Source organism: Medicago sativa, chromosome 3 (genome assembly GCF_051527215.1).
Source record: "Medicago sativa cultivar Bolivia chromosome 3, Bolivia_mono, whole genome shotgun sequence".
NCBI lineage: Eukaryota > Viridiplantae > Streptophyta > Magnoliopsida > Fabales > Fabaceae > Medicago > Medicago sativa.
In genome coordinates this window covers 24,210,990-24,224,939 of record NC_140751.1, presented here as the reverse complement: position 1 = coordinate 24,224,939, position 13,950 = coordinate 24,210,990, and the positions used below count along the sequence as shown (strand labels likewise).

The window sequence follows — 13,950 nt, the reverse complement described above, 5'->3', positions numbered from 1 at the left end:
AAACAAAACATTGCGTTACTTGGTAAACTTGTGTGGGGTATGTTTAAAACTAGTAATCATTTATGGTCTCAAATTCTTTCAGCAAGGTATCTTCAGGGATCTAATATTTTCCTTACGAGAAATAGCAAGGGCTCTCCTATTTGGAATGCCATTGTAATAAAGCACTTAAAGTATTGGAGGATGGATTTCATTTCAAAATTGGAAATGGTACCACTAGTATGTGGTAAGAACCTTGGTTGCTAAAAGATCCCTTATGTCATCTTGTGCCGTTTGTTCAAATTCAAGATATTGATCTTCAAATTCGAGATATTATTACCAGGGATGGAGGTAACCTACAAAATGTTTATACTATGCAGCCTCAAGTTGTCAGAAGTAAGATTTTGGAAACGACGGCTCACCTAGTGGATGATGTCACTGATAACTGGATTTGGAATAATTGTACCTCTGGTGCCTACTCGGCAAAATCTACATATAGTTGGTTGAATGATGAAGAGACAGTTCCTCTCTTACCTAGAGATTCTTGGAATTGGGTGTGGAAACTTAAAATCCTAGCCAACATCCAATTCTTCCTTTGGCAAGTGATGCATCTTGCGATCCCAACACGAACTATATTGAATCATCGAGGTATCCCATTAGACTCCATTTGTCCGATTTGTGATAATGAACCCGAGACCTTAATTCATTGTTTGTTTAATTGCAACCGAGCAAAAGTATATGGAACTTGATGGTGGGTCCTAGTTTCGGTTTACCTGAGGAGGATAGCTCGATATTCATGTGGTCCCATGATAGTGTTGACAAGCTTGGCATTGTGATTCCTAATACCATGTGGAGTATTTGGTGTGCTAGAAATGCAAAGGTTTTTGATGATATAAACATGCCTCTAATGGCTACTCTGTCAAAGATCGAGGTTATGACTCATAATGTTACTGAAGCTTTCAGCAGCATGCATAAGGAGATTACTCGCATTCAACCTCATCTTATTTCTTGGCAAAAAGGCCATCATGACTCATACATTCTTAATGTGGATGTTAGTGCTCAAACCAACCCGGGGATGACAGGATTCGGTGGCTTAATTAGAGACTTCGATGAACAATTTATGTGTGGCTTTCATGGTAATATTGGCTACTCAAATATTCTTCATGCTGAAATCATGGCATTAATGCATGTGATTCAAATTTGTTGGGAAGAAGGCCCGAGAGACATTATTCGTTACACTGATTCTATGCATACTATTCACCTAGTGTAGTATGTTGATGTTTCCACTCACAATTATGGAAATGAGATAGCTATTGTTAGAAAATACATGGCTAAAGATTGGACTTTTCAACTATGTCACACTCTCAGAGAGGGTAATATGTGTGCTGACTTCTTAGCCAAGCTTGGAACAAGGTCTACGAGTGATTTATTGATCTTGCATAACCCTCCAGCTGAGCTTCGTTTATTGCTTACGGCAGACAGTATGGGTGTTGCTTATCCTCGCGGCCAATAGTCTCCTTTTTTTTTTTTTTTTTTTGTTTTGCTTTGACTTTTTCTCATGTAACCAAAAAAAATATACTAAAACGTGTAGAGAAAAAAGATATTTTTTTTTTTACAAATTAGGGTATGAATTTAGAATAATTGATTTTATTTGGATCGTAAGGTACAACTCGTTTTCAATGTAAAGTATATCTAGTTTTTTTCTTTCACAAGTAGGTATATCTATTTGATTTTAAGTAAATAAGCTGTTACGAGAAAAATAAAGGGATAAAATAACAACACAACCAAAATTTTAGCTAAATTTTCAAATACAATATATTGAAGAATTTTTAGGAAAATATGAGAAGATGTCAAAATAGAAACCGTTGATAGGAGTGGAAATCTACGGCTGTGAATTTATGAGAGAAGGGTATTTGGATCTTGATCCTAGACATGAGAAAGTCACCAATAGAATTATTTCATCACTATTTTTTTATTGAGTTTTATTTCATTATCTTTTAATTCATAAAACCCTAAGGTCCGAGGGAAAACCAAACAAAAAAGTATTATCACACATTAGCGTGAAACCTACACTACACAACACGAACACAATGGCAAACCAATTTTTCTATGATGTTTTTCACAAGAAACTCAAACCAAAGTCTGTTACATCACTACACACTTTCCATAACAACAACACAATCAATGATGTTTTGGTTTCTCATTCCAACAAGGAGACTCAACAAACCCATTCTATACATGCAAAGGTACATTCAAGAAGTAATATGGGTGTGACTATTGGAGAATAATTCCTTACCCATTTCCTTCCCCTTAGGGTCAATATATATCTGTACAACATCACTAGTTTCCTGATTTCCTAGCCTAAGACTTTTGCATAGTATCACACTAATTATGAATAATATCAAGCTAATTATTACAATGAAGGCTAATTATTATAATGAATGTGGACATATATACATATAGTCTAATACACCCCCTCAGTCGAAGCAGGAGGAGGATGGATGCTGAGGCTGGAACGAAAGTCGTCGAACAACGGTTTTGGAAGGCCTTTAGTAAAGATGTCTGCATATTGGTATCGCGTAGGCACATGTAGAACATGAACTTGACCCAGTGCAACCTTTTCTCGAACAAAGTGAATATCCATCTCGATATGTTTGGTACGTTGATGATTAACGGGGTTTCCCGAGAGGTATATGGCACTTACGTTGTCGCAATAGACCACAGTTGCCTTTGAAATGGGGCAGTGAAGTTCGAGTAGCAGATTTCGAAGCCAGCAGGACTCAGCGACGACATTGGCAACACCGCGATACTCGGCCTCTGCGCTAGAGCGGGAATGTGGACATATATACATATAGTCTAATAGTGACAAACATGGATAATTTCAAGAAACGACAGTGTATTATTACTTTGAAAAGGCTAATGTTAAATCCGGATGGACAAGATTTCAAGGATGCAATGAATTCAAAGAGATTAGCTCGTTGTGATTCAAATGATATTTCAGGTATGTTCAGTATTTTAAAGCTTTGTTATTTGTTCAAATTGATGTGTCAATGTTTATTTGGTTTTTTAAGGGAAATTGATTTGTGAAGGTGTTAACTGAATTAACTGATTTTTAAGAGAATATACCATATATATCATATTTTGTTTTAGATACTGTGATTTCTGTTTTTATTTCTATACAGTATGAAATTAAATTAACCTTGTAAGTCTTGCTCATTACTTTAAAAAGATTTTCAAGGTTTATTTTTTTAAGGGAAATTGATTTGTCAAGTTTTAACTGAAATAACTGATTTTAAATGAATTTACCGTATAAATATATAGTTTCAGTACTGTGAACTTTAGTTTTTATTTCACACTACAATATGAAATTAAATTACCCTCGTAAGTCTTGCTAATTCTAGACTTGATTAAAAGTAGCCAAATATATGTGATTAATGTGGAATCAATGCTAATTCTTGCTATTGTGATTTTGGAATAATCTAAAAACAGGTCCAGCATTAATGGAATTTGAAACCGTGAAGTTGAAGCTGGAGAAGGGTTTATACCTCACAACAGATCAATTTGCAAGTGATGTTAGGATCATATTTTGCAATGCCAATAAGTTGCATTACAAGAGCCATACAATTCAAAGAATAGCAATGAAATTAAGTGAACTATTTGAGATGAAGTGGAAATCCTTGGAGGAAAGATGGGCAGCTGAGAGACAAAACAACAAAGAAGAAAATATCACAGAAGTATCTCACAGAAGCAAAGGAAAGGAAAATATCACAAAAGTTTGTGGATCAATGTCTTGTAGTGCAAGAAATAAAAGGAAGTTTGAATTTGAAGAGAAGAAGAGTCCGAATTCCGTGGAAAAGAAGGTTAAGAAGCAACATGTTGTGGATAGCATATTGGATGCACAAAGTAATATGTTTGGTTGCAATAAAGGTAACTTGGAAAGGAAGAAACAAAGAGAAGCTGCTAAATTGATGATACAAAGCACAAAAAGAACGGCGTTTATTGATGATAATTTGTTTTCTTATAACGAGCTGGAGAATCTGTGCGGTCATTCATTGCAAGATTGCAACAAGTTGAATCCATTGAAGATATTTGTAGGGTTGGTTCTAAAGGATGAGATTATGGGAGTGAATGATTTGAATGAGGAAAAGTTTCTTAATAGAGATTGGGAAGAAGGAGAAATTATCATTCTTGATTAAACAGTTATTTAGGCTTTCATTGGGAAGAGCTAGTTGCAATGTATGTATATGTTAGGAAGGAACTAATTGTAAACAACTATGTTCAGAAATATTATATCTATTTTGTGCATTTCTTATTTCCAAGATTGCTTATTTTTCAAATTGATATACTTAAGATCACAAAAGATCACAGAAGAGACACAAAAAGCAATGCGATCCTATTTTGTGCATCATAGTTTGCATTCTTATACTATATAACCCATCATTTGAAAAACACATTTCATCTATTTGAAGTAAAAGGTATGAAAGTAATGGTGTACAAGTGAATAACAATCATATGTGACTCATCACAGTAAAATAATTAATTGATATAACCAAGTACAAACTATACCTATTCATTGTAGATAGTGTGAGCCTTTAATGCATAATTGCTTCAAACTTTGAAATAGCTTCACCCATTCATTTGCAAGATAATGTTTCTGATATTAGGAAAATTCCCCTCTTACTGCATTCAACCATTCAAGAGATTGAAGTGGACTTGCTCCCCCTTGAGCATGATATCAAGCTTCCACACCTCAGTATTAATTTACATTTGTACAATAACCACATATGAAATGAACAAAAAGTTATGGTGCATAAGGAAAATCTTTATGCACCCTGCATAAATCCAGAAATGGTTTTTGTGAGTTGTACTCCAAAACCATTAGATGTACTTAATGGTTTCCAGCACCCTGCATAAAATTATAGTATGTTGTACTCCAAAACTATTTTACTGTGGAAATGGCTTCTGTGAGTTGTACTCCAAAACCATTTCTGGATTTATGCAGGGTGCATAAGGAAATATCTTTATGCACCATAACCGCACCCCCTGCGTCCCATATCAATCACTCCTATATTCAGCGACAATACTTGCATTTAATTATCATTTCTCACTTGATCGAGTTCTAAATAAATAGACAAGGAAAACGTGTAAACAATCATCACAGATGTATACAAAGCATCATATAGTAGACAATTTATGTACCAAAAACAATAGAGTGATGAGAGATAATTTAGAGATAGAAACTTTTTTTTTGGGGGGGGGGGGGGGGGGGGGTGCTGAATGGGACCACTGGGTATATTTCTGATCACAACTCTCGATCTAAGGGCAGCAAATAGCTCAGCATGATAAGCTGACCCTAAATATACCTCTCAGCAAAGCAAGACATGAACACTGCATCATTGTTCCTAAATATACCTCTACATGATGAAACACTGCCATCAAATGCTCCATCTGTATTACAATTGACCCAATTAACATAAGGAGGACTTCAAATTACTTATTTGAAGGAAGGAGCTTTGGGAGGGTGAATTTTGACATTGAACTTCTTAACAATTGTAAAGTCTCTAATAGAAGGCTAAAGTAGTATTGTTTCCTGACAAATTAACATTGGCTATGATTGAGTTAATTGCATATCTCCCCATTGAATCTTATTTGGTTCCTGGAAAACCAAATAACATTTATCAGATGAAATATAGCAGATTTGATGACAAGTTTGCGCCAAGGGGACCATGATTTGTTACAGATAGTCCAAATGTCTTCAAGAGATTGAAAATGAAGAGTGGTATCAAGAATTGAACCCAACCAACACCAAATTTTTAAAACAAATTAAAATACTGAGAAGTAAAAAAAAAAAATCTATTATAGGTGGATGAAAACCAATATAAACAAATTATAGTTGGATTATAAAAAAAAAAAATTCTATTATCACATACTAAAACCGAAAAGAAAAATACAAAATATCGAGACTAACTGAAACCTGCTAAAAAAAATTATAGTAGTAGATTTTCTTAAAGCAATGATATATCTCTAGAAAAATAACATCAAGAATAAAGAGCAGCCAATCATAATGCACTATTTGCCACAATTCAAGGAGGTATGACAGAAAAATAGGAAGTGAACAAATAAATCATGCAATTAAAACTTGTCAGTTGTGTCTTTAAAAATTCTTGATACTATTTTTCTAGAGAAATAACATTTTCCATTTTCTTATGATAGTAGTAGATTTTCTTAAGAAAAGCACGTGTCATTCATGAAAATTTGCCAACTAGATTGCACATCCGTTTACCTAGGATATAAAAATCCTTAGTAACTATTGATCGAATCATGTATGTAACTTGCTCTTATTAGTAATAATATTATTTTTCTTTCACTTTCCTTTTTTGCTTTTCTGCATTTTTTATACTTCATGTTTTTGTTAATGAGTGAATAACTAAATTTGTCCTTGGATTTTCACGAATCAAACAAAAACGTCCCCGAATTTGTCATATTTCAATCAAATTAGTCCCTACGTCCATTTGGGGCGTTAACGGTGATGACGTGGTCGTTAATCTCTCAGGTGGGAATCAAGCTATTCACCTTGAGACCTAAAAAGATAAATAGAACAATCTCAAGGAAGTAGTGAATAAAGTACTTGATGATCTTCAAAGATTGTCTGTTCAAGCTCTGAACCAGGCTCTGAAGAAGTGGTTAGATGAAGTAATTGAGAGTATGGAAGCTGTGGAAGTCAAGAGATCAATGAAACAACTATCAGACTCTCCACACTACATTGATTACTCAAAGAAGATTCCTGAAGCTGTCAGATCAGGTTTAGACACTTCTTGGATCACTCAGATGCTTATTAAGCCACAGAAAGCTGTTCTGAAGAGTCTGAACATGGAAGACCCTGAAGAGATTGAGAAACTTCAGGAAGATTTATTTGAGCAGAAAATGGTATCTGAAGACCTTAGAATAAAACTGGAAGAAGTTAAGGAAGAGCAGAAGCAACATATAGCTATTCAAGAAGCTCAAATCAAGAGGACAAAAAAGCTTGAGATGAGATTGCAGAAACAACTTGTGGAAACCATGGCTGAGCAATCAGAGATTAAGAGTGGGATTGCTACTCTTCTTGAAATGATGAAGCAACAACAACCCTAATTCCACACCCTAATTCTGTTGTTTTCTTTATTTATGATATTTCAGATATGCTTCTGTTAGTTTGTCTCTGATACAATATTTTTGTTTGTTATGTTGCATCTGATATGTTCTTGCTCTGATATCTTTAGAAACTTTCATGTTTTTAATCCATTTTTTTCTTACTCTTTTCCTTAATTTTTAGTCTTTTTGTTGATGACAAAAGGAGGAGTAAGACATATAACATTTAGGCTCTGAGTCCACTAAATTAAGATTAAAATTAATTTAGGAGAACCTTCTTCTCATCTCTTAGTCTTTGGATTTCATGTGAATTATTTCTGAGTGACATTTTTATGTTTAAAATGAATTTAATTAACTTGAATAGAACTCATGGGGAGCTTACAGCCTCACCTTAAGGGCTATTAGACTTAGGGGGAGCTTACAAACCTCAGACCCTAAAGTCAACTTGCTAATTAGATTTACAACAATTGACTATTAATATTAGTGTTTGTCATCATCAAAAAGGGAGAGATTGTTGGAACAAAATGTGTTTAACATTGGCAGCTTAAGTTTTGATGATAACAAGGTATTAAAAGTTCAATTGGATGTGCTAATATTTGTTCAAGTGTGCAGGACCATAGAATAACATTTATAAGTCTTTAAACAAGTATTGGTTTTGAAAGAACAATTGAAAGACCGAATAGATATAACAATGCAACAAACTTTATGAATAAGTTAAACCGAAAGATTTGATTGAAAAATAAGAAAACCAAAATTTAAACAATTGTTTAAATTTGATCAGAATCCAAATATTCTTGTATATATCTATATAAAGAGAATCGATTATACTGATCAATTTGAAAACCATATGCAAATCCTTAGATCATGTCAAGTTATCAAAGTCAGAAAACAATAAGCCATATATGTGCTCATGAATTGCCAAAATAACAATAATGCATAGACACAACTATTTCCTTTCGGTTCCAATATTTTACACAATTTCATTGGCGTCTCAAATTTCAACAAAGAGAAAAAACTTAAATTAGTAATGCTCTTAATTACATAACATGATAAACATTACTATTTCCCCTTTTCTTTTGATGATGACACCTTAAAAATATAGTGAAAATTTGAAAGAATGTAAAAGTACTATGGTCTATTATTGACCTTATACACTAAAGTTTCATATATGAAAACCAAAACCCAAAAACAAAGTATCATTATAGGTGTTCATCTCGGAACCAAAACAGCACACCGTTTTATCAAAATAATTTGATTCAACAAAAATAGTGTAAAACCAAAGAAAAAAAAAAGTAGTTCACGTGCTGATCAACATATGAATTGCATAAATATCGTGAGAAACAAAACCAAATAAAGCCGAAAGAATCCATCAAACAATCATCGATCGCAGCAAATTATTTACACACAAATTTGGATCGAAAGAATTTCAAATAGTATAATTTAGGGTTAATCCCAATAAATCAAACATGAAGACCGCTCTGATACCACTTGTTGGAAATTTAGGTCTTAATAAAAAGAGATTTCATAAAATTATGAATCAATAGCGGAAGCAAGACAAAACATTGAACATGAATATGAACAGATCTACGACATGTTTGATTTATCAAGGATATTAACAATTAGGGCATTAGGAATACTTGGATAAAGCTTTATGGCAACCCTCTCAATGTCAACGGTAAACAGAGAGGTGATCTGAAACAAACAAGAACGTTAGCGGCGGCTGATTTGGTTCTTCCTCAACCGATACCTTTATGCCTCAAGTTCTCTTCAGATGGGGAGAAGAAGAGAGAGTTCGCTGTGTACAGTGTATTGGGTACCATAGCCTCTTTTATATTGGATGGCCATTAGGGTTTCCCATTATTCCGTTAATGGGCCATCCGGACATCCAATCATTGAGTCCATATTAACTAATTAAATATTTAATTAATTATCCAATTACAAATCTAATAGCCTTATTACTTAATTTGATCACTTATCAACTAAGGCACACAATTGATAAATAGCTAACATAATTATTGTTATGATATTTGCCCACATAATTAAACTCTTGCGCGGATATACTTGCAAAAATAGGTGCTAATCAATCAGAGACTCTTGTGATGGTACATCAACCATTACCATGTCTATCCTCAGCCTTACTAGCTGATGCTATGGGAGTGTCCTTTATTAGGACGTAGTTTTTCTTTGCTTCTTTTTTCTTTTGTTTTTTTTCTCTTTCTTATCTCATGTAACCAAAAAAAAAAACTTATGTAAACTCAATTTACATAAACTAAGTAAACTATGGATATACAACTAATGTGTGTGAACACGTGAACTAAATCAAAGGATATATTGATAATTTTTGGTTGTAACTTAGATATTTTGTGGTGTGAGTAGTATCAGTCTAGAATTTACCATATATAAATATATGTTATCGGTATTATTTTTTTTGAAGGATGTTATCGGTATTATGAACTTTGGTTTTTTATTTCTCTACAATATGAAATTAAATTACCCTGGTAAATTGTACCAAAAAAATTTAAAAAAAACCCTGGTAAGTCGAATTGTGGACTAAGTGAATATTTTTTATTGATAAATAAGTGAATATTATTATTTTTATTGGATAAATAAATGAATATTTATTATCTGTCTATGGGGGTCTTGGAGTGAGAATTGCGAGGAAACAAAACATGGGGGTCTTGGAGTGAGAATTGCGAGGAAACAAAACATTGCGTTACTTGGTAAACTTGTGTGGGGTATGTTTAAAACTAGTAATCATTTATGGTCTCAAATTCTTTCAGCAAGGTATCTTCAGGGATCTAATATTTTCCTTACGAGAAATAGCAAGGGCTCTCCTATTTGGAATGCCATTGTAATAAAGCACTTAAAGTATTGGAGGATGGATTTCATTTCAAAATTGGAAATGGTACCACTAGTATGTGGTAAGAACCTTGGTTGCTAAAAGATCCCTTATGTCATCTTGTGCCGTTTGTTCAAATTCAAGATATTGATCTTCAAATTCGAGATATTATTACCAGGGATGGAGGTAACCTACAAAATGTTTATACTATGCAGCCTCAAGTTGTCAGAAGTAAGATTTTGGAAACGACGGCTCACCTAGTGGATGATGTCACTGATAACTGGATTTGGAATAATTGTACCTCTGGTGCCTACTCGGCAAAATCTACATATAGTTGGTTGAATGATGAAGAGACAGTTCCTCTCTTACCTAGAGATTCTTGGAATTGGGTGTGGAAACTTAAAATCCTAGCCAACATCCAATTCTTCCTTTGGCAAGTGATGCATCTTGCGATCCCAACACGAACTATATTGAATCATCGAGGTATCCCATTAGACTCCATTTGTCCGATTTGTGATAATGAACCCGAGACCTTAATTCATTGTTTGTTTAATTGCAACCGAGCAAAAGTATATGGAACTTGATGGTGGGTCCTAGTTTCGGTTTACCTGAGGAGGATAGCTCGATATTCATGTGGTCCCATGATAGTGTTGACAAGCTTGGCATTGTGATTCCTAATACCATGTGGAGTATTTGGTGTGCTAGAAATGCAAAGGTTTTTGATGATATAAACATGCCTCTAATGGCTACTCTGTCAAAGATCGAGGTTATGACTCATAATGTTACTGAAGCTTTCAGCAGCATGCATAAGGAGATTACTCGCATTCAACCTCATCTTATTTCTTGGCAAAAAGGCCATCATGACTCATACATTCTTAATGTGGATGTTAGTGCTCAAACCAACCCGGGGATGGCAGGATTCGGTGGCTTAATTAGAGACTTCGATGAACAATTTATGTGTGGCTTTCATGGTAATATTGGCTACTCAAATATTCTTCATGCTGAAATCATGGCATTAATGCATGTGATTCAAATTTGTTGGGAAGAAGGCCCGAGAGACATCAATTCGTTACACTGATTCTATGCATACTATTCACCTAGTGTAGTATGTTGATGTTTCCACTCACAATTATGGAAATGAGATAGCTATTGTTAGAAAATACATGGCTAAAGATTGGACTTTTCAACTATGTCCTACTCTCAGAGAGGGTAATATGTGTGCTGACTTCTTAGCCAAGCTTGGAACAAGGTCTACGAGTGATTTATTGATCTTGCATAACCCTCCAGCTGAGCTTCGTTTATTGCTTACGGCAGACAGTATGGGTGTTGCTTATCCTCGCGGCCAATAGTCTCCTTTTTTTTTTTTTTTTTTTTTTGTTTTGCTTTGACTTTTTCTCATGTAACCAAAAAAAATATACTAAAACGTGTAGAGAAAAAAGATATTTTTTTTTTTACAAATTAGGGTATGAATTTAGAATAATTGATTTTATTTGGATCGTAAGGTACAACTCGTTTTCAATGTAAAGTATATCTAGTTTTTTTCTTTCACAAGTAGGTATATCTATTTGATTTTAAGTAAATAAGCTGTTACGAGAAAAATAAAGGGATAAAATAACAACACAACCAAAATTTTAGCTAAATTTTCAAATACAATATATTGAAGAATTTTTAGGAAAATATGAGAAGATGTCAAAATAGAAACCGTTGATAGGAGTGGAAATCTATGGCTGTGAATTTATGAGAGAAGGGTATTTGGATCTTGATCCTAGACATGAGAAAGTCACCAATAGAATTATTTCATCACTATTTTTTTATTGAGTTTTATTTCATTATCTTTTAATTCATAAAACCCTAAGGTCCGAGGGAAAACCAAACAAAAAAGTATTATCACACATTAGCGTGAAACCTACACTACACAACATAAACACAATGGCAAACCAATTTTTCTATGATGTTTTTCACAAGAAACTCAAACCAAATTCTGCTACATCACTACCTACTTTCCATAACAACAACACAATGAATGATGTTTTGGTTTCTCATTCCAAGAAGGAGACTCAACAAACCCATTCTATACATGCAAAGGTACATTCAAGAAATAATATGGGTGTGACCAACATGGATAATTTCAAGAAACGACAGTGTATTGTTACTTTGAAAAGGCTAATGTTAAATCCGGATGGACAAGATTTCAAGGATGCAATGGATTCAAAGAGATTGGCTCGTTGTGATTCAAATGATATTTCAGGTATGTTCAGTATTTTAAAGCTTTGTTATTTGTTCAAATTGATGTGTCAATGTTTATTTGGTTTTTTAAGGGAAATTGATTTGTGAAGGTGTTAACTGAATTAACTGATTTTTAAGAGAATATACCATATATATCATATTTTGTTTTAGATACTGTGATTTCTGTTTTTATTTCTATACAGTATGAAATTAAATTAACCTTGTAAGTCTTGCTCATTACTTTAAAAAGATTTTCAAGGTTTATTTTTTTTAAGGGAAATTGATTTGTCAAGTTTTAACTGAAATAACTGATTTTAAATGAATTTACCGTATAAATATATAGTTTCAGTACTGTGAACTTTAGTTTTTATTTCACACTACAATATGAAATTAAATTACCCTCGTAAGTCTTGCTAATTCTAGACTTGATTAAAAGTAGCCAAATATATGTGATTAATGTGGAATCAATGCTAATTCTTGCTATTGTGATTTTGGAATAATCTAAAAACAGGTCCAGCATTAATGGAATTTGAAACCGTGAAGTTGAAGCTGGAGAAGGGTTTATACCTCACAACAGATCAATTTGCAAGTGATGTTAGGATCATATTTTGCAATGCCAATAAGTTGCATTACAAGAGCCATACAATTCAAAGAATAGCAATGAAATTAAGTGAACTATTTGAGATGAAGTGGAAATCCTTGGAGGAAAGATGGGCAGCTGAGAGACAAAACAACAAAGAAGAAAATATCACAGAAGTATCTCACAGAAGCAAAGGAAAGGAAAATATCACAAAAGTTTGTGGATCAATGTCTTGTAGTGCAAGAAATAAAAGGAAGTTTGAATTTGAAGCGAAGAAGAGTCCGAATTCCGTGGAAAAGAAGGTTAAGAAGCAACATGTTGTGGATAGCATATTGGATGCACAAAGTAATATGTTTGGTTGCAATAAAGGTAACTTGGAAAGGAAGAAACAAAGAGAAGCTGCTAAATTGATGATACAAAGCATAAAAAGAACGGCGTTTATTGATGATAATTTGTTTTCTTATAACGAGCTGGAGAATCTGTGCGGTCATTCATTGCAAGATTGCAACAAGTTGAATCCATTGAAGACATTTGTAGGGTTGATTCTAAAGGACGAGATTGTGGGAGTGAATGATTTGAATGAGGAGAAGTTTCTGAACAGAGATTGGGAAGAAGGAGAAATTATTATTCTCGATTAAACAGTTATTTAGGCTTTCATTGGGAACAACTAGTTGCAATGTATGTATTATGTTAGGAAGGAACTAATTGTAAACAACTATGTTCAGAAATGTTATATCTATTTTGTGCATTTCTTATTTCCAAGATTGCTTATTTTTCAAATTGATATACTTAAGATCACAAAAGATCACAGAAGAGACACAAAAAGCAATCCGATCCTATGTTGTGCATCATAATTTGCATTCTTATACTATATAACCTATCATTTGAAAAACTCATTTCATCTATTTGAAGGAAAAGGTATGAAAGTAATGGTGTACAAGTGAATAACAATCATATGTGACTCATCATCACAGTAAAATAATTAATTGATATAATCAAGTACAAACTATACCTATTCATTATAGATAGTGTGAGCCTTTAATGCATAATTGCTTCAAACTTGGAAATAGCTTCACCCATTCAATATTTGCAAGATAATGTTTATGATATTAGGAAAATTCCCTTCTTAATGCATTCAACCATTCAAGAGATTGAAGTGGACTTGCTCCCCCTTGAGCACGATATCAAGCATTTGTACAAT

General features: G+C 33.5%; 3 protein-coding genes across 3 annotated transcripts; all 3 read left to right on the top strand.

The window, feature by feature from the left end:
• The first annotated feature begins 2,066 nt into the window (after positions 1-2,066).
• Positions 2,067-4,172, top strand: LOC146936548 (uncharacterized). The gene is made up of 3 exons (XM_085757705.1): positions 2,067-2,244; positions 2,840-2,977; positions 3,466-4,172. Exons 1-3 carry the CDS (start codon positions 2,067-2,069, stop codon positions 4,170-4,172), a joined length of 1,023 nt encoding a protein of 340 aa, XP_085613831.1.
• A 6,354-nt stretch (positions 4,173-10,526) lies between these two features.
• LOC146936547 (uncharacterized) lies at positions 10,527-11,292 on the top strand. Its single transcript, XM_085749239.1, has 2 exons — positions 10,527-10,967; positions 11,050-11,292. Exons 1-2 carry the CDS (start codon positions 10,527-10,529, stop codon positions 11,290-11,292), a joined length of 684 nt encoding a protein of 227 aa, XP_085605365.1.
• Positions 11,293-11,825: 533 nt separating this feature from the next.
• Positions 11,826-13,407, top strand: LOC146936546 (uncharacterized). The gene is made up of 2 exons (XM_085757703.1): positions 11,826-12,191; positions 12,681-13,407. The coding sequence occupies exons 1-2, from the start codon at positions 11,873-11,875 to the stop codon at positions 13,385-13,387; spliced, it is 1,026 nt and encodes a 341-aa protein (XP_085613829.1). The 5' UTR covers positions 11,826-11,872; the 3' UTR covers positions 13,388-13,407.
• Positions 13,408-13,950: the final 543 nt, after the last annotated feature.

Coding starts and splice junctions, on each gene's coding strand:
- LOC146936547 (XM_085749239.1), top strand. CDS start 10,527: ATGGTGGGTCCTAGTTTCGGTTTACCTGAGGAGGATAGCTCGATATTC. Junction 10,968..11,049: donor AAATCATGGCATTAATGCAT/GTGATTCAAATT, acceptor CACCTAGTGTAG/TATGTTGATGTTTCCACTCA.
- LOC146936548 (XM_085757705.1), top strand. CDS start 2,067: ATGGCAAACCAATTTTTCTATGATGTTTTTCACAAGAAACTCAAACCA. Junction 2,245..2,839: donor ACATTCAAGAAGTAATATGG/GTGTGACTATTG, acceptor ATAGTCTAATAG/TGACAAACATGGATAATTTC. Junction 2,978..3,465: donor TGATTCAAATGATATTTCAG/GTATGTTCAGTA, acceptor ATCTAAAAACAG/GTCCAGCATTAATGGAATTT.
- LOC146936546 (XM_085757703.1), top strand. CDS start 11,873: ATGGCAAACCAATTTTTCTATGATGTTTTTCACAAGAAACTCAAACCA. Junction 12,192..12,680: donor TGATTCAAATGATATTTCAG/GTATGTTCAGTA, acceptor ATCTAAAAACAG/GTCCAGCATTAATGGAATTT.